General features: G+C 41.8%; 1 protein-coding gene across 2 annotated transcripts in view; it reads left to right on the plus strand.

Moving 5' to 3' along the window:
• IL1R2 (interleukin 1 receptor type 2) overlaps window positions 1-25440 on the plus strand; it is a 33350-nt gene extending 7910 nt beyond the window's left edge. Inside the window, exons 1-9 of one of the 2 annotated variants that reach the window (XM_063392632.1) lie at window positions 9749-9877; window positions 11350-11480; window positions 11575-11833; window positions 13810-13984; window positions 15354-15528; window positions 16629-16694; window positions 17407-17542; window positions 19801-19946; window positions 21219-25440. In XM_063392632.1, coding sequence (XP_063248702.1) covers window positions 9852-9877; window positions 11350-11480; window positions 11575-11833; window positions 13810-13984; window positions 15354-15528; window positions 16629-16694; window positions 17407-17542; window positions 19801-19946; window positions 21219-21346 — 1242 coding nt within the window. In that variant the 5' untranslated portion in view covers window positions 9749-9851 and the 3' untranslated portion in view covers window positions 21347-25440. Of the gene's footprint in view, window positions 1-9748; window positions 9878-11349; window positions 11481-11574; window positions 11834-13809; window positions 13985-15353; window positions 15529-16628; window positions 16695-17406; window positions 17543-19800; window positions 19947-21218 lie in introns of those variants that run through there. The other variant, XM_063392633.1, reaches the window with a different exon arrangement.
• Window positions 25441-27587: the final 2147 nt, after the last annotated feature.

Genomic DNA, 27587 nt, shown 5'->3' on the forward strand with positions numbered 1-27587 from the left:
TTTGATTTAATGTGCTGCTCACAGCCTACTACAGCACCCAAACACTGGCAAGCCCTTTGTGCATTCAGCAGAATGCATCAGTAGTTGGATTTCTTCAAGGTTGGAAATGGTTTGTAGTCCATTTTGCTCTCATTTACCATAGGGGGTCCCTTTGAGGTACAACAATGTTATGTGTTATTCTCTGCTAAGGCTCTGATCTCCAGATCTGGGAACTGGCAGGTCTGCTATTTCTTGAGTGCTGTAGAACTGCAAGCGTATAATTTCACAAGTTAATCTTGGAATAGTGCAAGTGTAAATGTCAGTAGCTTTTCACATAGATGCATTGCACTTTTTATATTGCTTTACTCATTACAGTTTTATATTGCTTTTTTATTGCAAGAGAAATTATATTAAGCTTACTTATGATCTTTAAAAGGTACCGCAGGGCAATAAAAATGCTGTGTAAATAGACCCTGCTTAGAGACCAAGACTCTTGCTCATTGAGAGAATATGTCTGAATTCTTCAAGAACTGGACTTGGGCAAGCAGGTCTGGCTGTACTTGACTGAGTTACCCCCACTGTCACTTTTGGCTTGTGCAGTGCTGGAATGCATAGTACTGGGATAGGGGCAGATTTTTTCAGTGCCCAGATCTGAGGTTGTTCAGGCCAAATGTCTCAGTTTGGATCTTCTCAAGTTAACCTTCTTGTGTGAGTAAATAGAGATATGAATAGACCTGTTTTCCCCCTCAAGTCTGTGATGGTGTGTTGGGACTTAAGCTGATGGGCTGAAACTTACTTATTTTACCACTGTTGGAAACTAATTTTAAGAACTGATGCATTTGAGGCATATATAAAGAAAGTACGCATCCTTGAAATGAACAGCATGTGATATGTGAAAGAAGAGGAGGGAACAAGCAGCTAAAAAAAGGTAAAGTTAGCAATGTCAGTGTCATTGGGCACAGACAGATGGAGACCAGCTGTCTTTTTGGTAGATACTAAGATATACTGTATGAACTGAGGAAGAAGAATATACTTTAACCAAATACCCTGTAGAATAAAAAGATGAAAACTAGATATTATTTTTTTCTAATAAATAGGGCCATATTCTGTGTAAAGTATGTTTTTCTTTAATATTCAAATAGGAAGATATTCCAACCTGTTTCAGTCTCTAGTGCTGCTGAAAAACTTCTAGATTCATGATAAAATTAATATTTATTATGTATCACAGATATAGAAGAGAGCTGTTATTTTTGGAACCAGGAAAAAAATTAGTTTGGAAGCATGCCACTATGTGGAGCACATTCCTTGTCATATTTGTTAGGAGAAAATTATGCAGGTAATGTTAGTTGCAATAGATGTCCTGGAAATGTCATAATTAGTAATTTTTAGCTAGGATTCCCAAACTATATCCTAGGGACTGCAGAAAAAAATTGAAAATATACATTAGAAGGCAACATTAAACTTTAAGACGTGAGTGATTATAATGGCCATTTGGCTTGGTTTCTTCCAGGAAGGATTTCCAGGAGTGAACTCTAAATGTTCTTGGGTGCTCTCTTCTTATCTCATTCCACAGAATTGCTGACTTGCTCTAGTTGAAAACGACCATTTCAGCCAGGGTAAGCTTTTAGTTGTCAAACAACCAGCAACCATATCAAAATCAAATTTGTAAAGAGGAAGCAAGCTGAAGCCTCTTGGTGTGTGGCAATTCTTCCGGAACAGGGCAGGTGACACGCAATCTTGGACAGCCCCCAGGGACAGCAGATCAATGAATACTTGCAAGGAGATGTTGCCTAAGTAACCACAGTCACAGGGTTGTATTTCACAAGCGTGTTCTCCATTACTTGAGTAGTAATGGGATGCTCTTGGCACAGTGAGCTCTGGGTACCTCATGGCTACCTCTCTCACCTAGAAAACCTGAGGCCTACAACTTCATAAGCCAGAGAGCAAAGCATGAGGTTTTGCATGGGCTGAATTGGGGTGCAAGGGCTGAACTGTTTTCAAACATGATGTTGCCATCTACACTTTCATCAGCCCCACACTCGTGCTGGAGCAGTGCAAGGTTGTGTGAGCAGTGCATGTAGAGTACATTTTGTTCTGCAATCGGTGTCCATAGATTCCGGTTCACCATCTCCCACATGAGCACAGATTGCTGGTAAGTGCTGTGTGTTCTTGTCAGCTGTCAAGTGTTGCTCCCACAGGTTTTCAGGAAACTCCTGCATGTTCCACGCAGTGCCCTACAAAGCACAGGATGTCCTGGGCCCATGGGTATTATTCCTGCAATTCCAGTGTTCCTGCAAACATGTCCTGCAAGTCCTGGCTGTTGGATGCCCTATGACACATTATACACACTTAAGAAGACCTGGAAGTGCTTTCCACTACTTTGTTTATTAGGGAGTTTTTCCCCATGCATATAATGTGTTGCTCTTTCTCCCGATGTCCAAAAGGATTTGTTCTTGTCTTACAAAGCCTCTTGCCAGCAAAAGAGTTAGCTATTTCCTGGGCTGGCTGCAGCATGTACCTAGGCGTATCTATGCATGCATTTTCAGGGCAGAAAAGTAGAGATCTTTGTGATTCTTGCTGAATGCTGCTGAGAAACATCTTCATATCACAGGAGCTGCTGACTGCAGTGTGGGCAGCCTTCATAGATGAACCAGGTTCATGGCTCAGAAGCTTCTCTACAGTGGTGCGAAGGTGGAGAGAGAATGATGCAGTAAAACTCTCATGGCAACAACAGTCCCTCCTGCTTGTGTACCACTCTGTGCCTTGTCTGGCTCCTTGCATTCTGGCCTATTTCCTCGTGACCCATCTTTTATTGTGGCTGTATCAGTAGGTAATTTACCTCTGTACAAAATTCCCCACTGAAATATGTGATGTGGTTATAGCAGTCAGGGCAACTGATAAGGGCGCGGGGAGGATGCAGGTCTGCAGAGAGGTGAAGGTTGTGGATTAGAGCATCTTAAGAGATGGACAAGAACACAACAGAGGCACATCAGAAGTTGGCTCAGGGTGTAGATGAATTTGCATCCACTTGCTGCAGGTGAACTTGTTCGTATCTAGAAAGGTTTGTTCCTGAAAGGGGCTTGATAATGCACATAAATACTACAGGGTTTGGGAACTCTGCATTTTGTTTACTGAACATGGAACAGCTGAACCCAAAGCCCCATGACCTTACCCGTGGCAGATCCTAAATGAGGCATGAGGTGTGTTGAAAGCCTCTTCAGTTCATTATTCCTCCTATGCACCAGCTTCTGATGAAAAGCCCTCTTACATAAACATCAAATTTGGCACATTAACAGAATCCTTTCCTCAAGGTGGTATTTCTTCATCTTCTCAGAAAGTGCAGCCTTAAGGCAGAGCTCTGCCAGGCACTTCTCTTCATTACAGCATTACAAGGTTTTGAAAGGGTCAAAGTAGAGTGTTAATATTGCTGGCTGCACACACGGTTAAGAAAACACTGCAAACCTCCTTTTGGCAGACTGCAGTGTCAGAAAGATTCAGACCTTTCCTCTGTTCCACAAAGCCTTCAGAAATAAGAGTGATTTCATGAGGATATACAAGAAAATCATACTCTTCTTTTACAGTAGTTATTTGGAAAAATGAAGAAGTAAATTTATCTCAAGGCAAAGAGACAAGTGGCCTGAGCAAGATCTGGAGGGTGCTATCCTAGTTCTGATGGTTCTGTGAATGCTGAGCTACACAGGCCCTGCCAGATACTGTCAGCCCCTAATAGACATGGTATCATCAGCAAACTCATTAACAGATTTTGATCTAAAATGACTCAGTACTGCTGCTACTGAAATTTTTAATGATGCCCTATTATATAAAGGAAATACTTCTTAATATAACCCTTGGGTTCTCCCTACATGTAAACATCACTAAAATGCTATTAGCTGTGTTAATAATAAGTAAATATTTCTGGCTGGAGTTTTGTTGTAAAATAGCTTTGAGTTATCACAAGCATTTATAAGTTTACATGGAAGAGTTTTGGCCAGAATATTGTGGTGTCCCACAGAGCACAGCCAGCACCCTGTAGCTGTTCCACTTTGCATGGGGCAATGGAAAAACAGATTGCAGAGCAGGAACAGAGATCCTGCAGGGCTTTCTTATCTACCCTTCTTTTGGGGACTTTAGTAATTTGAATACAACCCTTTCCTCTCAGCATGTGGCAGTCTCTAAGTTTCTCTGTGTATGGATACATATATGTCTCTAATATATTTTTTCTTTCTTTTTGTCTCAATCTATGTATGGAGAGAGTTGCCAAGAAGTGTGTGCCTTCTTACTGATCTGTTATCTCCAGTATTTCACTTGGATATTTAAAAGCCCAGCAAAAGGTCCTGTGGCTTCTGCATGGGACATGTAATTTCAAGCCTCTCATCTCAGGCCAGTATCATAAGCACATCATGAAACAGGCAGCAGCTCTGAACCACTGAGTACCATGTCCTTGCTGTGCAGAGCTGCCATTAGCAACTTCAAGGGAGCCAGCAATGGTTAAGGTTCCAAACACTGCTGCCGTATCATTACAATATGAAATGGTTAAATTTAATTCCCCTTTTTTTTTTGTCTTTTGCTCCCATAGCTATGGTATCAAGCCAAGAGCTATATCCATTATTCATATACCCTGCTGAAACCCTTCTCCCTGGGAAGTCTATTCACAAAACTTCTGCATTAATCATAGTAAGTCGTAAAGGTCCTTGGATCTTTCAGCTTTCTGTGGAGACAAGGACAATGGCTCAGCACTTATGAACTGGCCTTAAAGTAAGTGCAGGGCTCTTCTGGTCCCTGGTGAAATAAATGCCTCTGAGATAACAAGTCTTGGAAGCTACAGCCAGAAGGACCAGCAGGGATCTGAGTTTTATTTAGAAGGAAAGCTTCCATCTAGGAACATTTTGAAGGAAAACCCACTCATCAGTTTCTTGCAAACTTTAATGAAAGGTACCCAGATTTTCCTGAAAATGGTAAAGCCTTCCAATAAACTAAGTCTGAATGAAAACTCTTCTAGCTTGTAATTAAGGAAAATTTGCATAGCAAAACCATACTACTGTTAAAATCCCTTCTCTTTTCAAAATATGATTGATAGCAATGGTTTAAACAAATAACATTACAAATTGTTTTGTGTAAAATCCTCCCAAAGTTTTTAAAAACAGTTGCTGAAATTATAAGTTCCCTTTCAGCCTGGTACAGAACATTATGTGCTAGAGAAGGGCAGAAGTAAGGACATTTGAGGACTGAAATCCTCCCAAGATCAGTTTTGCTACCCCATATGGATTTGTACTCTTGTTATGTGCTCAGCTGTTAGAACACTCCAAGCATGGCTGATGGTAACCATTTTTATTAAAACAAATATTTTCATTAACTTGAATAATGATACAATATCTGACTTTCTTCAGTGCTTCACAGTGTATATCCACCAACTGAACAGATAAAAGATAAAAAGAACAATGGTGTTGTTGGGATTGGTTCTATTTCTTCTGAACTGATCTGATTTCTCCTAATTCGTGCTGTCGAATACATTGCTTCTTCCTCTGCCTCTTCATTTAGAAGCAGTATATGTTGAATCTTCATTTATTTGTAAACCCCTCTTCCATTATATCACAGATCCAGAGCAAGTCTTGCTCAATTTTTTCTTAAGCAATCCTTGATGCCAGTCAGAAATGCTGGTCATTGTGACACTACACACAGGACAAACACAAAGAGAGAATGCCAGGTATGACTGCAAATTTGTTGTCTCTGTTTCTATACCATATGCACTTTCATGTATTGTCTCCCATCCCAGCCTCCTCCAAATCCTGTGATAATGAATTACACGTTAATGTAGTGGAGTAGAGAACAGATATCTTGGGTAATTGTATCTGCTATGTGTATTTCATATGAGTGCTTTGTAAAACAAGTGTGTGAAATACCTGTCAGAAGTGTCAGAAGGACAGTAAATCTAAGACAAATGGAAGATTTACTGCCTGAGTTACATAAATGACTTCATCTTCTTGGTGAAACAAATACTTGATTCAGGAACATGTAATAAAAAAGTAGAGGTTAACATTACTCTCCCAGTACACCTACAATAATGTATGAGCCGTACCAGCTCACTTTTACCTTTATCACAGACCATATGTTTGTCACTGTTTTTCATAACTATGAAGTTACTTTTTACCTACTAAATTTAAGTTCAGCCAACAAAAAGGCAATTATGAACAAAAATCTTTGTCATCTGTTTTTCTCTTTGCCTCTGAAATCCCTGTTTGCTGGGTTGGCTGCTTAAGCCAAGCACCATAACTGGTTTAGAAATTTTCTTTTGTCCCTGCTGTTCTGGCTCATGTAACTCTATATGATTTCATGGTCCTCAACTGGACACAGTTCCTTCTTTGTCTGCTGTTACTGCAGGCTTTTTGTAATCACTGCTGTGTTTTTAAATCCCTCAACATTTCTCACATGAAAGACCACAGAGCACATTACGTTTGTTCATATATAAAAAAGACCGATCATGATTGCAAGCAAACACTGTGATTTTGGAACTGGTTGAAAAGAAAAAGCTAGCCAGCAGTCTCAGGTTGCTTCTTCCCTAGCATGTCCCTAGTGCCCCTACTGACTCACTGCTTCTGGTCTGAGAAGATGCCAAAGCTGTGGGAAATGTCTGCTTGCTGTTCCCCTCAGCATTGCTGGCTCCCAGCCTGCCCTGCCTCCCAGCCCTGGCACGGCCAGTGACCGTGTGGGTGCTGCAGTCTTGCCTGGAGCCCTGCACTAAGGCATGGTAGGTGCTGTGTGCTGCAGGCTTGCTCCATCCGAGCAGGGGGGATGGCTGGTAGCTTGGGAAACAGGCAGGAACCTCAGTGTGGTTGTAGCAAGTTGGGGGTTGGTCTCCTCTCGCAGGTAACAAGGGCCAGCACGAGAGGAAATCACCTCAAGTTGTAGCAGAGAAGGTTTAGATTAGATATTAGGAAAAAATTGTTCACTGAAAGGAGGGACAGGCTTTGGAATATGCTGCCCAGGAAAGTGGGGAACTCACCATCCCTGGAAGTTTGTAAAAGGCATGTGGCTATGGCACATGGGGATATGGTTTAGTGATGAACATGATGGTGCTGCATCAATTGTTGGTCTTGATAACCTTAGAAGTTTTTTCCAAACCAAGTGGTTCTGTGGATGGCCCAGATTAGAAAGACAGAGAGGCAGCAATGTTGGGGCCCTACTATGGTCCTCTTAGCATGCCTTTTCCAACCCCTGTGTTGCTGGAGCCCTAGGCTCTTTTACTCTCTGATCCCTAACCCCAGTCCTGATCAAAATTCAGTATATCTATGTACCATTTTATCCATAAGAGAAGGAAGAGCAGTAAGAGATATGTTTTTACTTTTATTGTCATTTGAGAGATGCACTAGGATGCATTGATGTTTAGAGTGTCACTAAACTAGTGTCACTAGTTTAGATTATCCTCTTCAGCTTATAGGGAGAGCAATATCACTTTACTGCTTTCAACAAAATTAGCTTTGCAACAGTACTCCATCATTTCTTTTCCACATAGCATCATATATCAAGTAGGCTGTGCCCAGGGATGGTTTTCTAATTTTAATAAAATCCAGCAAACCCCACTTTTTCAGAAGCAATTTATTTCACCAGTCTATGGCTGCGCACAGACACTCTGGGCCTCTCTTGATGTTACTTTGTCCCTTGTACCCTATTGATTTCTACACTGACGGTCTCCTCTTCCCCGACCTTTCCAGCTCTTGAGAATATAATTATTTTTCAGGTCTGCCTGCTTTCTATTGCAGTGAAAGGGTCTTTAGAAATCCCAGGAACCTGTAGTGGTGAGACAATCTATAAACCAGCCATGGCTGCTCTGGCCAAGCTAGCACTCCCTCATGACAAAGTGGATCCTTTGGCACACTGCCTTCTCTTTTGCCCACTTAGTCACATACAACTGGTGTATGTCAGCACTTATTCCTCTGGCCAAGCATGCAAATTCCTGTGTTCTTGGAGTCTGTTGTGCATTGTGCTAATCCCTCTGTTTAGTCTTTCTCTTTCTGTCCCAGTAATTTGGTGATTGTCAGAGTTGGAGAGTTCCTTTTCTTTCCTTTCCTTTTCTGTGCTCCGCAAGACCCCATCTCGGAACAGTGCATAAGGGTATTTTAAATTATTAAAACCAGGTTTTCTCATATCAATAAGCCTAAGAACATATGTTGGTGTAATAGTTGTGGTTTACTTTGCATCTGCTTGCCAGTCAGCTTTCAACATTCAATATTTCTTAATGCCTTGCCACCTTATTCTTATGTGAACCAGAGAAATTTTCTTCAGTTTTTAATTGCATGAAGTTTGCTTAGCCAAACTGGATAACAGAATAAATAACAAGGTCCAAAGGGATTGCAGTTCTTGGATGCCAAACATTATCAGCCACAGAGACACTGTAATAGGATAAGTTCCTCCAGGAGAGACTGCAAAACTTGGGAGCTGCTATAAGAAGCTGGAGCATTAACTGCCCTTGTAGAAATCCCTATTCCATGATGACTGAATTTCCATTTCCCCTTCCATTGACCAGGGATAATGAACAGACACATCTTGCTTGTGAAGGCCTTTTAAAAGTCTCTATTGCAAGGAACTTCCAGAATGCTACATATTTCTTGATATTTTGATTATTTTATTGGCACATCCAAGGACAGAAAAATCCACCCAACTGTGGCAAGGCACTGCATGCAGCCCTGGTGTGGGAAATATCTATCTAGTGAGATGAGCAACGAGTGAGACATATGGGGAATAGTCTGGTCTTCAAGTTAGGAATTTCACAGCTACGTTCCAGCATCTCGAGCTGTATAAATGAATCATCAGCAGAGCGAAACCACAGAATGACACTAGCTTCCCTAAGAGAGTCTCTCTATATATATAGCTGCTAGACTTGCACATTTCTGTTTATAAATACTCAGTGATAGCTAACCGCAAAACGACGTGGCCTTCTCAACAGACATCTACTAAAAAAAAAAAAAAAATTCTTGTTCTATCTTTCATTTCTTCCTGAGTTATTCTAAACCAGACTTTTGCACCTCCAGATAAAAAACTGAAACCCAAGATCCTCATACTGCTGCATGTGATCAAGATATTTTCTGGATAAAAAGACAGCCAGGGCAGAACTCTTCTGAAAAAAACAGTTGAAAAGTGTTGATCCTTGTTAGATGTATCTGAGGATATTAGTCTATCTGGGAACGGCAGTCCCTCATTTGATTGCCCTCTTCTAAAAAGCCAAAATTGCCACAATTTATAATCCTTTTCTTAATCCTCCTCATGAGCCTGGAAACCATAATCTGCTTCTAGCTGTTACTTCTTTATATTCCATTGCAAGAGAGCCTTAATGAAGGCTGTAACACTCAAATGGATGTTATGAGAAGAAAGGGGAATCCGCTTATTTGTGATTCACCAGTGATCTGGGAAACCACAGAAGATTTATGTTGTCCATGAAGATCTTGCTAAACTACAAAATATGAAAATTGCAATTATTTAGCTGCTGTGCAATTATTTAGCTGCTGACTATGCTGCAGTGCACCTTTTGTTACTCATGAAATTTTTTTACTTGAGGTAGTGTGTGAAATCGTCATGTGAAGACATGAGTGTATGCAAGCTACCATTAGTCAGAAAGCAGGAAAATTACTCATCTATTTAGCAGTCATTTCCTCTTTTTTTTGGGAAATCCATACACATATTTTCTCTCTGTCCATGCCCCTGTTTCTCCTATCCCCACTGTACGGAAGGAAAGAAAGTTGGGTCTGAAACGTTATTTGGTTTTGACACAAATCTGATTGGGCAATGAGAGGCAAATTTCCGCTGTGTGTTGAGCTCAACCCTATATAAGGTCCTCACTAGGAATTTTCAGTCTGGTAGCTTCTTTTTATGAGACTCTTATGGCTGAAAGACTACAGAAACATAGGTAAGTGAATCTGATTGAAATTTGGGAATGAAAACCTTCCCATAACCCTCAAGCGATGTACGGCTTATGGAGATTGTTAGTTACTAAACCAAAGGGACCAGAAATCTGTGAACAGGATAACCAAGTATTTTTGTCAGGCAAAGGATCTGAAGAGAGAGAAACTCACCTGTTACAGGGAATTGATGTCGACCATGGGGCTTCTTAATGCCTCTAGCGCCTGGTTCCGATGTAGCTGAGAGAGGCTAGAACTCCATACCAATTCCCTGGAAACCCACACAGACCTAGGAATACAGGAGACGACCCGTGGTTATGAAACAGTATTATTGAGCAAGAGGTTGGTTTTGTGGTGTTGTAGAAATTACAACAAGCTAGAAATAGTTGATTGTAGTCAAACTATCAGATGTTAGATACATATAGCTACTAGAAAAGGAAGAAATTTAGATTAAAACCACAATGGAAGTACGAGCATGATGGGATACAAAAAGATGCCCAAAGGTGTCTACTTATGAATATGGTTTTGTTATATTGGTAGAAATATTTATTTTTGATTTTGATTTGTAATAGTGATACAGTCATTTAATATTCATTTTAGTTCTAAGGTAATGTTAAATGCATGCAATTTCCATTTCTGTATATAAAATGGAAATAGTGTAATGTATCATGTGTACTGTATTTCTCATATATTCCTTACATAGAGCATAAGCTAGTACCTCTATCCAGCATGTTTTACACATTTTTGCAAATGGCACACTGAGATAAAGCATAATCAATCAACTGAGTAGCAGGAGCTGAGGCCTCGTGGCAGAGCAGAAGTATTCAGTGATGTACACAGACACTGCCATGCCCATGCCAGGCCCATACAGATGACACTTGATGAATGACTGGCAGAGGGGAATTTTTTTTTCCCTCAGTAGCCACCCTATCTGATTTTCAGGACAGGTTGTTCAGGTTCTTCCTTATCTTTTTTTTAGAACAGATGCTAATAGTGTCCATGCAGAAAACTTACTTGTGCACCACCAGCAAGATGGGTATACATGCCACAGGAGTTAATATTTTTTGTCCCAACAGAAACATTTATTGGAGCCAAGAAAGCTTGGCTCTGCTTGTAGCAGGAAGATTTCCCGCAGCCTGATTCACACTAGCTGGCCTACTTTGCTCCTGTGCTCACCCAAGCTACTATTTTCCACCCATAGCTGTTGCTCTGAAAAGCTGTGGGGACAGCAGCATCTTGTGGTGTGCTGTTTTCATCTTCTGGAGTGAAAGGGAAGGGCCAGAAGTGGTATGTGTGTGCCAAGCCAGGTGTTCTGGTTCCACAATTCAGCCCCCATAAGCTTGGGATGGAGACACCTTTCTGCTCACTGAGGATGGGCCAAAGCTCCTCAGGTCTGGAGTGAGAAAACCAGCAGTTAATTCTTTAAATAATGTTGAGTATTTTGATTATATGAGATGTCTTGTAATAAACTTCCTTGTAGATTTCGAAACACTTTCCTTCGACCCTCTCCTTCTGATTTCCTGTGGAAAAAAATGCTTGGGCTCTTCTTTCTCCTGTTGATGTGCACAATAGGTGCCTCTGCTTTCAGACTTCAGCAAGTCAAAAACATAGGTAAGTGTTTGTTTGTCTTTTTTCCCTCTCTTTCCCTCACTGTTCTTAATGTTCCTGTCTGACAGTAATGTAAAAATATCTCTGATTTATATAGAAAGCTGCCCAGATCACACTGTGTTTTTCAAACACTACTATGAACTGCATGGAGAACCTGTGGTTCTGAAATGTCCTTCCCCCAGACACAAACATTTGGATTTCTCTGCCTTGACCCCTAATATCACATGGCATAAAAATGGTTCAAACACCATGATATCAGGAAGAGATGAAGATTCAAGAATCTGGGTGAAAGGAAATGCACTCTGGTTTTTACCAGTGATGTTAGAAGACTCAGGAGTATATATCTGCACAAAAAGGTAGGTATTTAAAAGAAAATCTACTAACAAAATGACTAAGTCTAAATGCATTACCTTGATTTCAAACTCCAGTTATATTTCTAGATAATTTCCTTGCTGACCTCATTGGAGAGAACAAATGTGGGAAGTCAGGACCCTTAGAGTGCGTTGTGTGTCTCCTACAGTTACCAGTACTGAAATCTGAGTAAATTGTGACACAGGGTTGCCACTTTGGCTACAATCTCATAGGAGAACAGTATATAAAGAGGGTTTTTTCATTACTTCTGAGCCAGTCAGTGCTATGGCAAGTGGGGCATGCTGCAGGCAGCGGGTTTGCTGACAACAAATACCCTTCTTGCACCTCAGATTGCCTTATGAAGCATATACAAGACATTCTGGCTCTGAGTTGAGATTTTAGCCACGGCTCTTTTCAGCCCATTAGTAATTGTTTTCCTGGGTGTTTTCAGTCTGACAGCGCACTGTACCATGTCAAAAGAGGTGCCAGAGTCTGGATTTTTTGAGGACTGAGGAAGGCAAAAATTCCCCTCACCCTTAGAGTCTGAATTTCTGAAGATGTTCCAGGTCCCCGTCCCCTGCCATCTCCTGCAGCCAGCCAGCCTCTCAGTATCACTCTGACACTTGGCTCTGGGGTTTACACTGTAGAATATATCTCTACATCCCTGGAACTGTTAGTGGAGAGCATGGTCTCCTTGCTTGCAAAGTACACCTTGTAAGGGATGTGTGTCAGCAGTAGACGAGATGGACAAGTTACGAAATCATGCTCAGCATGTCAGGCTGGCCTTTCCTCAGGTCTCAGCAGCAATTTCAGTTGTGGAGCAGAAGAGAAGACACTGACAGTGAAGCCCAAACAGCAAAAGGTTGCAAATACTGTTCTAGGGCAGAGTTGCCTGAGATGTTCAAGAGTGTTATTTAATTCCCTTTTTGGACTATTCTGCCTCACTTTGCCAATATATAACACTCTGGCAGTGTTACTGAGAGATCTAGTAAGATGGTGTGAAATTTGTTTGAAAAGACATGCAAGAGCCAAGTAGGTAACTTCATTGCTAACATTATTACAGGATTAATAAAGTGCAAGCAAATTACATTTCCTTTGCAAATTATCCCAAGGAAAGCCAGCAGATCTTTTTATCGACTCTGTAAAATGAAGGTAGCAGCAAACCATCACAGATCTCTGTTTCTGCGTTCTGTCGAATATTTTGGATTTGGGCATCTGGCCTGTACGTGACAGATGGCCACAGTGCCCTGGCAATAGTGTCAGTCTGTCTGCTTGCAGCCCACAGCTGCTCTCCTGGAGGTGGCTGCTGGCCCCCCTGCCTTCGATGGCCCCTTCAAGGATCAGGCACTGCCCTGAGTAGAGGCATCTCTGAAACAGACTTCCAGAGGTTGTAAAGGATGGAATTGAATGCATCAATCTCTCCCAGTGCGGTCTTCCTTGGGACTGGAAGTGACTGTCACTTGGGGCCAGAAAGAAAAGTTGAATATTGCAAACCTTTCAAAGCAAGAATGCCTTCTTTGCTACACAAAGTAATATGTGCTTGCAGAAATGTTTATGGTTGTGCAATAGTAATTGCAGACGTATTGTAATACATGCTTTAAGCTTTTTATTTAATCATTAGGGTTTTCACAGTCAAAATCTCTTCCAAGGAAATGGAGGAGGGTTCATGACACACCTGCTACTGTTCAGATTAACATGTTCCTTCCTCATGAAGTTAAAATCATGCTGCAGCCTAAAGGTGCACAGGAAACTTCTTGTACTAAAAAGAAAAGAAAAGACTGAAGGTCTGAGACAGATGTGTCAGCAACATGTTTAGATTGTGCCAATGGAACAGTACCAGTGATTTTCCAGCATCTCTCCTGGTATGATCTCAGTCTTGGCCTCTGTTAAGGAAGGAAACAGAGCCAGGAGGAAACTAAGAGTGTAATTTGAATTCCCCTCATCACTCTTGGGGTCTCACCTCTCCTTGTTTTGCTGGCAGGAACTCCTCCTACTGTGCCGAGGTCTCCATCCATCTCACAGTTGTGGAGAAAACAGCTGCTCAGGAGATTGCTTATCCCCAGGTTCTCTTCACTTTCACCTCTGGAAAGATTGTTTGTCCTGACCTGTGGGATTTTACACCAAACAGGACAAGCCTGGAGCTCAAGTGGTACAAGGTAGAACATCTTACTTCCTCTTTGTGCATAGCCTTATCCCAGCTCAGCACACAAATCTCCACTTTACGTTTCTCTTGTACATCATGTTGTTTAAGTCACTAGCATAGTGTAATATACTGGGAATTTTGGGGGAGATGTATACATTTTAAGAAAAGTTCTCTGGAGCACACTCAGCACAGGGTGAAGTGTTCTACCTGTTTTATGCTCTCACAGGCAGTGCAGCTGTTTATAAGGTTAGATTACTTATCCAACTCTGGGATTTGCCACCTGATATCAAGTCCTTCTCTTTGACACTGTGCTTCTTTTTATGGCCCCTCTAGTGGGTCCCATAAAGTAGAACCTTCCAGGGTAGTGCCTCCATGTTCAGCTGGGGTAGCTTTCATTAATCAATTTCCCATTTGAAAATATTGGAATAATTACATAACACTTGTAGTGTTCTCTTGCCTAACTGGCCAGCTTGCTGCTTTACAAGTAGGCAAGCCTGGTTTTGCCTCTAAGATCAAATACAACATCCTTGGCTGTTCAATTTCACACTGGAGAGCAGGGGATGATTCTTCTTCCATTTCCTTAATATCTTGGTTTAGCTTTTATTTACACTCCCACTATGATCATACATTCTGCCTTGCGCAGCTGTAGCCTTACCGGATGCAATATACAGACTGGCTTGCAGTGCCTAGGTTATCATCTGTACCATACCAGCAAAATGTTGGTGCTCAGAACCCCTTCAGAAGTGGGAACATAACACGCTTTATCTAAGCAAAAGGCTGCCCCCCTCAATACAGTTCTTGTTACAAATGTAAGAAAGAGCTACCCTGTCTTCATGAGGAAGGAACATAATTTTCTCCTAGCAGGTCTCCAGACCATGCATGAACAGACCCTTAGGGATACAGAGCAGGAATTTCTAATAGTTTATAGGGTAAGTAACAGTTATGTGAAATCCTGCACGATTATGAGTATTTGTCTTGAAAGATGCTTTAGAATACTATTACTCTTTTGAGGTCTTGTATGGAAAGTGATAACATTGTGACACCTCCGTGGGTACTAATCTTGTGTGATTGCTCTTAAGATGATTCAAGGAAGAGCCTATTATATGTTTTCCATCTTAAAATGTGCACTCTATGGAAGAGCTATGCACACATTACAGCTAGATTAAAATAGCAATTCTTCACACTTCGTATAGTGCCACATGGCATTTTAGAAATGGATACACATTAAAAGAACTTGTGGTTTGGTGGGAAAGCAGAACTGCTCAGATTTCCTGATAAGTGAACTTCTAATAACAGAGAGACAGAGATAATTTGTCTGAGAGTTACACAGGGTGTAAGCATAGCTATCTGAGTCATAACACCAGTTTCTGTCCTTTCTCCAGGATGCTCTGCCTTTGGAAGATGACAATGAAAGATTCATCATTCTGAAAGGTTCAGCGTCTCTGATCATGACATCTGTGCTACCAACAGACGCGGGGTATTACACCTGCAAGATGTCATTTCCATTTGAAGGCGTGATGTATGAAATCACCAGGACAATTCAGCTGGAGACTGTTGGTAAATACAGTATCATATGATCAGAGAGATGGAGCACCTCTCGTACAAGGAAAGGCCGAGAGAATTTGGTTTATTGAGCCTGGAAAAGAGAAGGTTTTGGTGTGACCAAATTGTGGCCTACCAGTACCTGAAGGGGGCTTACAACAAAAATGGAGAGGGGCTTCTTACAAGAGCTTGAAGTGACAGGATAAGGGCAAATGGCTTCAAACTGAAAGAGGACAAGTTGAGATTAGCTATTGGGAGGATGTATTTTTACTGTGAGAGTAGTGGGGCACTGGCACAGGCTGCCCAGAGAAGTTGTGGATGCATCCACCCCCTACCTGTAGGTGTTCAAGGATAGGTTGGATGGGGATTTGAGCAGCCTGGTCTAGTGGAAAGTGTCCCTGCCAATGGCAGGGGAGTGGGAACTAGAGGTCCTCGGAACCTTTTAGGAAAGGTTTCCTTCCAACTAAAACCATTCTGTGGTTCAATGATTCCATGACGGACACATTAAAACATTACAGCACGTAAGAAAACCTCTTCTTTGCTAATGAAACTCTTGAGAGGAGCTCATGCTCCACCTTTCAGCCGTGCCAAGAGAGTATTTGTCCTGGCCCTAATGGGGCTCCCACAGCACCCCTAGCGACACCCGTGTTTGTTAAACGGAATAATTGATTTCTGGAGGGCAGGAGGCGGTGTGCCACAGGGCTTCCGAGGGGCTCGGAGATGAGACCTGTGGCGGCGGCGCAGGGCGGGCCCAGGCCGCAGTGTCACAGGGCGGGGACAGCGGCGGGGCCGGGGCGCCGCTGCCAGAGCGGCCGGCAGGGGGCGCCCGTGCCGCGCGCTCCCGTCAGAGCGCGCTCCCGTCAGAGCGCGCTCCCCTCAGAGCGTTCCCCTCAGAGCGCGTCCCCGCGGCGCGGGCGGGAGCGCGCTCCGGCGCGTCCCCAGAGCCGCGGGGCCCCGGCTGCGCGCGGCCGATCTCTGCGTGCCAGCGGCCTCAGCAGTGCGGTCCTTTCCTGGAAGACCGCAGGTGTTGGGTGAAGTGGCAAGGTTCTGGTTCTGGGGCCAGGACCACATTTTCTCCTGTTTTAGCACTGACTCTGTCCTCTTTTTCTGCCAAGAACAAGAGAAGAGAATTACCCCGATAATTGTGTATCCAGCCCAAAAGACAACATCAGCTGCTCTTGGTAAGGCCCAACAGCATATCTGGAAACTTTTAGTCAGAGAAAAATTAGAGGAGGTCCTCTTATGGTGTAATTTGTTGACATAAATTGTTGTAGGTTTTTGATCTCAGTTATATTAACTGAGGATCTGTGCTGGAGTATTCTTTGCTTTCTAATGTCTACAACGAGATGCTGTCTTCTGCGTATATAGATACTTCCATTTAATGTAGATACACATCAGTCTGGAGTCTCCTTATCCCTGAGTTACAGTAAAATTGCGATTAAAAAGTTTCAGAAATTTTACAAAAATCACTTTATTCCTGGAGGTCCCACCTGCAGCTGAACGTCCTCACCCAGAGCATCTCTGAGTGAAGCCGTGCTGCTGGTTAATGCTCCAGAGGGGGGAAGCACACAGTGCCCTTTGGGCTGCACTGTGTCAGAAAGGGCAAGGCCACAGGGACACAGCCTTGCCTCTAGGAAATGTGTTTAGTGCAAGCGTTGCTCAGTGTTGCAGTAGGGAAATTATTTGGTTAGCAGCAGGAAGGACTGCCACACTGAAGGGCCTTGCTGCCAAGGAGTAGGGGATCAAAAGCAGTCTGGAGATTAACTTCAGTTTCGAAAGTAGTGGTTCTTGACGTGTGTGGGATCTCCCACAGGAGTTGCTGGTTTTCACCAGAGGAAAGAGTAGTTCTTCATATGTATCCAAATTGTTTTTCAATCTTTCTTTTTGTGACAGGCTCCAAGATGACTCTCCCGTGCAAAGTGTTTGTTGGGCTGAGCAGCCATTTCCAAACTGATGTGGAATGGCTGGCAAATGACACCAGTATTGACGTGGTTTATAAACAAAGCAGAGTTACAGAGGGGGAACGACAGTAAGTCTGGCTGAAAGTGCTTTCTTGTGCTTATTGTTCTAACCTGCAGTGCTACAGGGGCCCTCAGTGCAGTTGAATGCTAGGTAATGAAATGGGAAACGGACATATCTGAAGTGAAGGTGAGAGCTGAGGAAAAAAAAAAGGGCAGGCAAGCAAAAAAAACCCCACCCAAGCCCAACCAGTCAGTGAACTAAATTCTTTGTCTTTGTTTTTTGTGACACGGTATTTTGCAAATGAGACAACCTTTGAGCACATTTTCATGAGCAACTGAGCTGTTTTAAGGGCTGACTGCAGTGGAGAGCAAGGAGACTTGATCTTTCCCAGTGCTTCTCTTACTTCTTACCCCATGCAAGCAAAGTGGCAACATTCTCTCCCTGACATTCACGAGGTTCTCTGAATACACTAAGACAACAGAAAATTTTCCAGTGGTTTGATGATTTTTGTTTTGTTTTCTAAATAACGTTGTTTTTCCCCCAAGCTTGTTCTTTTCCACATTAGTGAGTTAAACTGACTCAGACACCCGCTGAGTGCTGGAACAGATGCTAGGGTAACACTGAAGGGAGTGCTGGTGGGAGGGAGAAACAGGATGTTCCACATCCTCTTGCCCTGATTCATTGTGTCTCCCAGTCTTGAGGAGCCTTCTTTCAGCTGCCTCATAGCTGCACACCTCAAGGCTTTTCCCACTAGGAAAGGGAGAGACACCTGCTTTCTGTACCTGTGATGTGTTACCTGAGTAACTCACTACATCCAGGCACACCTCTAGTGTTTTTCTAAATGTGAGCTAAACTTGCTGACTGGAATCTTTATTGAGGACTAAGTCAGGTTTTGTTTCTTGTTTCATGAAGCTCAGAGGGTCTGAAAAGATCATTATCCTTGCCTGGTGGCTCTGCCTGTACTGGGGGACAGAGCCCAGAAGGTTCTTTGGCTCTGGGATGCCATTGCCTCAGCTGTTACTTGCTAAGCTGGTCACACACCAGCTAACACTTTCCCAAAGGGTTTCTGGCCACTGATTAGGGTTGAGCATGGGCTGGGGGTCATTTCCAACAGAGTTTGGGCAGGTGGCATCAGTCTTTTGAGGGACAAGAATGTTTAACCATTATGGATGTGAGATGGTTTTGGCAATTTGTGGCCACCGGTGCCAGATAACAGCATGGCCATGCCGCAGCCAGAGGTAGCATAGGAACTCAGCTGTATGCCCAAGCCTTTAGGTGCTTTTCCATTCCCTACAGCATGGCTGGGAAAATTAGTTTATAATCTTGTTTATATGGATAAGTGAAAATGCATTGAACCTGTGGCCAGGAATCATAAAAACGTGCTGCAGCTATAGTCTCTGCCAGCTTTAGAACAGAGCAGCACTTTCTTACTTGGACTTTAAAAATTATTTTTGTTATGCCTATCTCTATCATTATTGCTGTAATATATTATCATGCAATTGCTGAAAGACAGTGACAGTGACAGCTGAGGCTCCTGCAGGACACACAGTGTGTGAGACACTCCAGTTCTGCTGGAAGCCCTAATTATGGCAGCATTACAAAACAGCTCAAATGCCACTGGGAAAACAAATTCCCTGCAGAAATCTCTGGCAAAGAGCTCCTGGGAGGAGTGCCCAGGGAATTCCATTGCTGCCTTGCCATGCAGGCTCATGATGGGCAATTGCTCGGGTAATGACTAAAAGATATTAAGGGATGATGTTTGAATCCAGCTAAAAAACCACTTTTGAATAGTGGGACTCCTAAAATAATCAAGTTGAAATTAGCTGGAAACTTCTTGGACAGTTTCTTGGATTGAGCTATTGTCTTTGAGCATGTGATAGACAGGAGTGGTGGTTCAGCTTTCTCAGAGAACATTTGCAGGGTTATGTTCTCCATATGTCCTCTTCCAGCTGATCATAAGAATTAACCTGAGCTGGTCAGAGAGAAGGAATGATGTCCTTGCACAACGCTGTGAAGTGAGCTCAAAGATACACAAAATTCCACTTACCTTTTTCCTCTCCCTTTTCTTTATTTTTGCAAGACAAATCCAAGTATTTTTTTCCCTCTAGATTCCAAAAAATGCAGGATAGGTAAATGCCCATGAGACTCAAGTAGTTAGCACAACTGGACTGAAGACACAGGCATCCTTGAATGCTGAGGGGCTGGTTCAGAAATGAACCAATATCCAATGCATTTGCTTGCAAAGTGCTGTAAGAATGAACATATCAAATAGAGAAAAACCATCTCATTAAAATATTTAACATTAAATCTTTCTTATTCTTCTAGAGAAATTGTAGAAAATGGTGAAAACTTCATTGAAGTACCACTGATTTTTGATTCTGTTGAGGAAGTGGACTTTTACACAGACTTCACCTGTCTGGCCCAGAACACATATGGATACCAAGTACTGCCAACAAGAGTCAAGCAGGAAGGTAGTTATTTTTATTGCTTATTTTTGATAATTTTTATTATTATTCTAATGCTAAATTATCATCTGATCTGTTTATACTGTAAGAGCTGGTGCTGGGATGAGTTACTGCCTGGGGGAAATCTGGTTGCCTCTTTCACCTGTAGTCTTTGACACAGCCTGTTCACAAAAGGCACCTTCTGTAGGTCATTTACTGGCATTTATGCAGGGATAGGGATTGGTCTGTGCTGGTGTATCTGTTTATTGGATAAGACTCCAATTTAGATACACTTTGTGAAACAAGTGGTCCAGTGAGACTACTGGCAAGCTCTCTTTGCAGCAGGGCCAAATCTCCTCCAGTTCCTCAACAAGTACGGGAAAAAAAGACAAAAACAGAATAAATTGTTAGATTATTTCTTTTCCTCTTGCACAGACTGCTGCCAAAATAACAAGAAGTGTAAATTATGATGGGTGTTGTTATTTTGGCTCCTGGTGATGGGAAGAGAAGACCTAAACTCAGTGCAATTAATATTGCAGTGTGATAAACCATTGGCCAAGAACCAGTTGTATAAACAATGTGAAGCTGTTTCTTTGCATGATGTTGGTGAATCACCAAAGCTTGCTCACACTGTCTTAGAAAGGCACGTGAACACTTTCAGACTTCATTATCAGTTATGACTTACACCAGCACCCTGTGATGAAAGATTTGTACTCGTTTTGCTGGATCATGTGCTGCCCTTGTCTTCCATGAGCTACACAGGAAAAACTACAGAAGAGGCAATATACATTGGAACAATCTAGAATGATTTGGACAGACACTGGTGTTGGAAATTAGCTGGATTTGGGAAGAAGTTCTGAGTCTTGGGTTGATCATAGCTAAGCTGCTCTGTAGGAAAAAATTACTCACACAACTTGAATGTGGGCTAATTGTTAAGTATTCCTGTTCCACATGGTGCTTGGATTTCCTGCTTGGAGTGTCTGCTTTTAACAAACCAAGATAGAAAGCACACAGCTGCTCTGTCTGATCAGGGGTTCAGAAAGTTGGGTGTATGTAAAAGATTGAACTTTAAATTCTCACTCTGTTGTTTTTCAGTCCTTCCTCCTGTCTTCATGAACACATTTCCCAGAGTGCTCAATCTCTTCCTTTCAAAGGTGATAAGCTCTGCTGGAAGGTTAACTTGCAGACATCCTTTTTATTGCCATTTCTCCTCTTCCCACTTGAGTGTAGAGGACTGTGTTCCTGGGAGTTTGTTGTTTTATTCTGTTTTACCAATATTTAATTTGTTTACTTTTCCAGCTGTCGGTCTGTCCTGGTACATTGCAATGATTCCTGTTGCGCTGGCCTGTGTGATCATGGGAGGGATATGCATGCACAAGTGCTGGAAGCAGAGAGCTGATAAAGGATATACAATACCAAAGGTTTAAAATCCACTTGGTTCTCCAACTGCCAACAGAACAAAAAATCACCCTGGCTATCTTTCATTTCAGACACAGAGAGAGCATTTCAGACCTGATATACTGGATTCCCACCAGACTGATAACAACAGCTCTTTCCCACTTTTCCCAGTCTTCTATGATCTGATGAAGTCAAGAATATAAGTTTGCATTTTTATGCTGCTTAGATGCAGGAAATCTAGTTCTATTATTTGGCAACTAGGGTGCAATCTAGAATTTTGGAACATAAAATCGTGCTCTGGATATGGGAAGAGTAGGCAAAGGGAGGTGCTCTCACCCTTTATAATTCCAATAGATGAACTATTTTTAAAAAGAAAAGGAAAAGAACTCCCCTAAAATCTAAAAAGGGACGCTAAGGAAGCTTGTGACAGTAGAACTATTTGACACTAGAGCGAAAAAGCAATTTTTCAATGCAAACAGACTAAATTTATTTTACTTCAGTCTAAAAAGAGCTGTTTGTTTTCCCTTTCCCAGAGCCAAATGCAGTTGTCATGGCAACTGTATATCTATGAACTCCTCCACAGAAAAACTAATTTTGTTCTCCATTTGGATCACCCTTTGCTTAAATAGACTGTCTCAGAATATCCCTCTCCCCGAGATAACTCCATCTGTGTAACAGATAACTGTACGCAGAAGAATTCAGTTCTGTGTTATCTACCAATATGTTGTAGCTGGAGATTCATAGGCAGCTGTAACATGTTGTCCTCTTTGCCAAGGAAAGAACTGAAAGGATGTTTAAGTGTTTTGAGAGCAATTTGGCTAATAAAAAGTTTTATTTCTGGAAGTGATTGGACAGATTGCCTGTGATAACGAACTGTCACACACTTTTGTGCCTCCAGCCCTTTTGTGACCAGTCTGGTGTAGCTTCGAATTGTGTCCTTTAAATTGCAGTATGCAAATTGGTTACAGAAGTTGCAAAACATTGCCTGTTAGGTTAACCTAGCTGGATTCTAGTCCTGACATAGATCATAAGGGAGCAATAAATAATCAGTGACTGTGTTGTACTTTGAGGGTCAGAATGAGTAAAATTATTTGGTTACTTCCTCTCTTCCTCTTGAAAGACACCACTTATGACAGCTGAGAAATCGTTACATGGTATAAAATGTGTATTATCTTCATCTGTATAGGAGGGAAGAGAACCTGCATTAAGACCTAGATCAGTACAGATCCTGACGCCTCTCACAGGCATCAAAGATAAAGCTTTTTGTTCATGTAAATCATCCCAGAGGATTTCCTATCTCTAGGAAAAAAAAATCGGGAAAAACTTCGGCTGCAAAACACCAAATTGTAACATGCTAGAGAAGTGAATGGCTCACATCCATCTGGGAGAGCCCATGACCTTATTCCTTTCCACCACCACTTTTAGTTGGCTCTGAGTTTGGCCCAATAAATATCTGGAAAATTTTAAAGAGTAGGATGTGGCTTGAGTTTAGAAATCTTCACTCGATTAGCAAGAACATTTATATGTAATGAGGTTTAAACCAAAGCCTCCCTTTAAATACTTTGAATGTTTCTTGTGAAGATACAGGCACAGAGATTAGAGCTGTGACGCAGTTTAGGTCAAGGGCATCCAGAGAACACCACAAGACTCAGTTTCCAAGTGTAGAATATTAAAGATGATAAAGACTACAAGTATTTTGTGGGCAGATGGGAAAAAGGTGGATGCAAGTGTGGAGAACAGTCAGTCCACTTGGATATCTGTTCTTTGAAGGGAGAAAGCTATAGATGAACTGACCAATGTTGGAGGGAGCATTGAAAATGTTTTAGGAGCATCATGAGTGCTCATTATTTTCAACCAATTGCTAGTCTGTACCTAGATAACAAATTAGGTTTGTCAATAGGTGTAATGTTTTAAAATGTGATTTGCTCTTCCTTTCCATCTTTATCCTCCAAGAGTAGTGTGATCACACACCTGGCTGTAGGTGCAGGGTTAGATTTCACTCAGGACTGGAAAAGAAGCAGAACTTTTGGTATAAAGAGTACTGGTGCCATAAGAAAGTTAAATACCTCAGATCCCTCTCCAAAACCAGAGAAGGAGAAAAAACTATGAATGTAAGAAAAAATGTACCTAAAAATTAGGTATTTAGAGAATTGCTGTGACATACTCAGTGGCATCTTGAACACAAAAGGAAAGAAACAGAGGGTTATCTTTTATGAAGTGATATTTGATTCTCTGACTACCAGTATAATAATATTCTGAAGGCTTTCCTTATAAGTAGATGCCTTCAGATGAAGTACACAGTGTAAATATTTTATAGATAGATTTGAACAAGTGACTTATATAATGTAAATGCTTTAAACTGATTTTTATCATTATACACAAGTGCAACATGGTTTAACTAGGTTTTGAAAATGTTATGTGAAAAAATGGAAAACAAATAAAACCCAAACCAAAATGCAGGTGTGGGGGTTGGGTGGGAAGAAAGATGTGAGATATGAGATGGCTCTTTGAGGATGGCAGCTCCTTCCCAGACCTGAAAAGAAGTACAGTATTAGGGAACATCACATCAAGGATTCAGGGCTCTGCACCACAGTGTTTCTCTTCAGAAAAATTATGGATGTGATGAGGACAAGGTCACCTTGTTCCTGGGACTGTGTGGGTTTATAGCACTTTCCAGAGAGCTAGTCTGTCTGCAACAGCTTCAGAGGCACACAACAAAGGGGATAACACTGGTGTACCATAGTCTTGGTATGAGTTCATATCCAGGACAGAGGCTTCTCATACAGAAGTTGTTTTCAGGAAACATGAATTAAGTTAACAACTATTTTCTTGTTTTCAGTGTATGTGATTTTGGTGTCATTTATCCATCCAAACAGGCAGCATAACTAATGTTTGACCAGAGTAGCACCCAAACCGAACCTAAATGTAATGTGAAGAGCACCAAATAATTTGATCTGCTGGTTCCCAAACAAAACCCTTAAATAAATGTGGGAGCAAGTGGAAACAAGGGCTGACCTGCACATAGAGTTGATCTTGGCTGATCAAGACAAGAAAGTTACATTTTTTTATCCTAGTAGTTGGGTAGGGAAGGCATGCGTGCAGGAGGACAAGGACCTCCTTGTTGAAATATCATTGCCAGGAATAGTGTTTTAGGTATGAACAGCTAATTAAAGTGTTTATGATTATTCTGCCTCAAGTATGTAAAGCAACAGGTCCAGCAGGGCAAAACAAAGTAAAAAATAGTTCTTATGTTTTGGAGCTGAGAACTCCCTGTCCACTCATAACCTTGCAGCTGCTAAAGATAGCCTAGGGTGGGGTGCCTCTCATCCAGCCTTCACACAGCCAAAAGGAATACAGTAATCCAAGATAGCCACTGATGTTTCCTCTCCACTCAGTACAAAAAGACTTTTCTCTGGTGACTAAAAAAAAGGGGATGAATTGCATCTCAGAGGTATCTGTCTTTTTCCACCACTTTAAGACAAAGCAAGATGCATCCATTCTGCATGGATTCACGGATACAGGAATGACTGGTTGTGGATCACTGGATTTCAGGTTATCAAAAAGAAACAGTCTAAAGCCCAGAGACACCTTGTCATGTAGTCGAGGTTGCTGGGCTTTCTTGGGAAATTACTTCAGTGCTGGCAGCTCTGTGCAAAGCAAGCACAGGCTCACACTAAATACTGCGGGAGGTAGGCCCAAAGGTATATATTGTGAAATCCAACATGAGAGAGAGGCTGAAAATATCTAGCTGTTGCCTTGGAAAAACATTTGTGGCTCACAGACTGTGTGGTCATGAAGTGCCACAGCTATTACAGGAGGAAAAGAAAAGGCTGTCCTGTGTGCATGGCTGAAGTACAGAGAGCCCTGCTGGGACCAGGAGGAGGTGTGCTGAGTGACTGCAGGTGAGCTGGGGCCTGTCACCCTTTCCACAGCTCAGCTCCCCTGGCAGACAGTGTCTGCCTGCTCCTTCCAGGCTCTGCTTCCAGTGGACAAACTTATGTCATTGATATAAACCACTTATATGCATATATGTATATGTATTCTGTTTTAGTGTGCTCATTGCACTGGAAACTATAGTCTCTATCAGTCTATACATTACCTAGTATACACAATATAAATAGCTTAATAAAACAGCTGAAATATAACTCCAGTCAGTTTTCATGAAGAGCTTATTATCTTCCTGAAATTCTTCAGCCAGGCACTACTACTACTACTACTACTAATAATAATAATAATGAGGGAACTTCTGAAAACTCTTGTAGAACCAAGATCACTTGTTAGAGCTTGGGAAATTCATCCATTTCTGAATCTTTAACTGCAAAGTGTAGTTTTGACTCTTATAGTTGTGTGTCCCATCTACCCATTTTAAGTTTTTGTCCCAATCTAAATTGTCTCGGAACCTGACAATGACTTCAGGTGTAAACAGCAAACTCCTTTGTAACATGTTGAAAAGGTCAGTATCTCAGTCCTGATAAAAAGTGAAGGTCCTCTTTTTCTCACTGCTTTTTACCAGTTTTTCATCTTTTGAGTTGTGCCCCAGGAGCTTCACTTATATGTACGTAAATTTCATAGAAATGCACATCTTGATTCCTTTGTGGATAATGAGGCATTGTCAATATTTCTGTCCCATGAGGCTTCAATGCCACTATTATTTAAAGCTGTAGAGGTCTTGTTCTGCCTTGGTTATAAAGGTTTCATTTATCCATCTGCTAAGCTGTAGGATAATGAATCATAATGTTTGCTTGCTTTGGCTCCCAAATGTGTTTCGTCATAAGTGCCAAGGAGGCCAGGCTATGACTGGAAGTATTTAATATTGTTTGTTTACTTGCAAAAAAGACTCTCAAATGACTTGTGGCTTTCGAGTTGGAGACACTGCTGAACAAAGTAATTAAAGGGTGTGATTACATGTACCCTCTGTTTGCTACTACCGCTCTTTTTGCTCTGACTGGGCCTTACCATGGCTGATCTTTCAGCTGGTTTGAGAACACTCCAGAGGAGAGTGTGGGCAAGCCATGGTGGTTTCTTTGGTCTCATCATTACTCTGCTAGCCTGTGAATGCGGGAGACTTGGGCCTCCTTCTTATCATTAAATCATAAAATGATTTAGGTTGGAAGGGACCTTAAAGGTCATCTAGTTCTAATCACCCTGCCATGGGCAGGATCACTTTCCAGTGTAAGATATGGGTGCCCCATCCCTAAAAATGTTCAAAGCCCCATCCAACCTAGCTTTGAACACTTTCAGGGATGGGGCACCCACAGCTTCTCTGGGCAACCTGTTACAGTGCCTCACAAACCTCACAGTGACAAATTTCCTCCTACTACCTAATCTAGCCCTATACTCTTTCTCTTTAAAGCCATTCTCCCTCCTATCACTACATGGTCTTGTAAACAGTACCTCTCCAGCTTTCTTACAGGTCCCCTTGTGAGTAGAGCTGTCAGCACAGGGAAGAAACAAGTGCCCTGCCTTTAATCACAGCTGATATGTAGTTTTTCAGATGAATCTAAGGCAGTAAAATGCAGGAAGAAGCATGGTAGAGAAAGAACTGAGATTCACATCCCCACCTAAGAGTGGAAGAACTCTGTGACTGATTGCTTTTTAATAGGAAAGAACATATGATGATGATGATTACTACTGTCTCATTGATGATGATTATTACTAATTCACACACTGAGTGGTGCCATTTAGGAAATATGGATTGCATAGGAGAACATAAACATGGGTGGAAGAGTGGGGGTTAATGAAGACCTTGTGAGAATAAGCAATATGAGCTTATCTTCTGCCTGGACAGGCCGTAAGTTCATCCAAAGGGAGGATAAAAAAGTAAAGACGTAATTATTTCCACTAATCGAGGAGACTACATCATAAGACTGGAATAAGAAATGCATAAACAAAATTAAGATGCCTCTAATCACTGCAGCAGTGAGGTCCTGAAAGAGCATCTCAGCAGGAGTAATGGTAGGAAAAGAAATTACTTCAAACCTGGAGCTGAGTACAGCTATGAATAGGATTTGATGTGCCTGACAGCAGGAGGTCTTCCCACAAGGCTGAATCATCTCCTCCGGCTTTGTGTTCTTTACCTCCATTGGAAAAGGCTGGATAGCTGAAGATAAAAAATGCTGTCTAAGAGTTTAATTACTGCATTATTATTATTTCCTCAGTTAAATCTGTCTTGCTCATTTTTAGAGGTCTTACAAGCTTGTAACGGCTGGAAGATCAAAAGAATTAAACACTAAACACAATTGCTGGATATGTCTTTGTAGACATGTCCAA

Source organism: Prinia subflava, chromosome 3 (genome assembly GCF_021018805.1).
Source record: "Prinia subflava isolate CZ2003 ecotype Zambia chromosome 3, Cam_Psub_1.2, whole genome shotgun sequence".
NCBI lineage: Eukaryota > Metazoa > Chordata > Aves > Passeriformes > Cisticolidae > Prinia > Prinia subflava.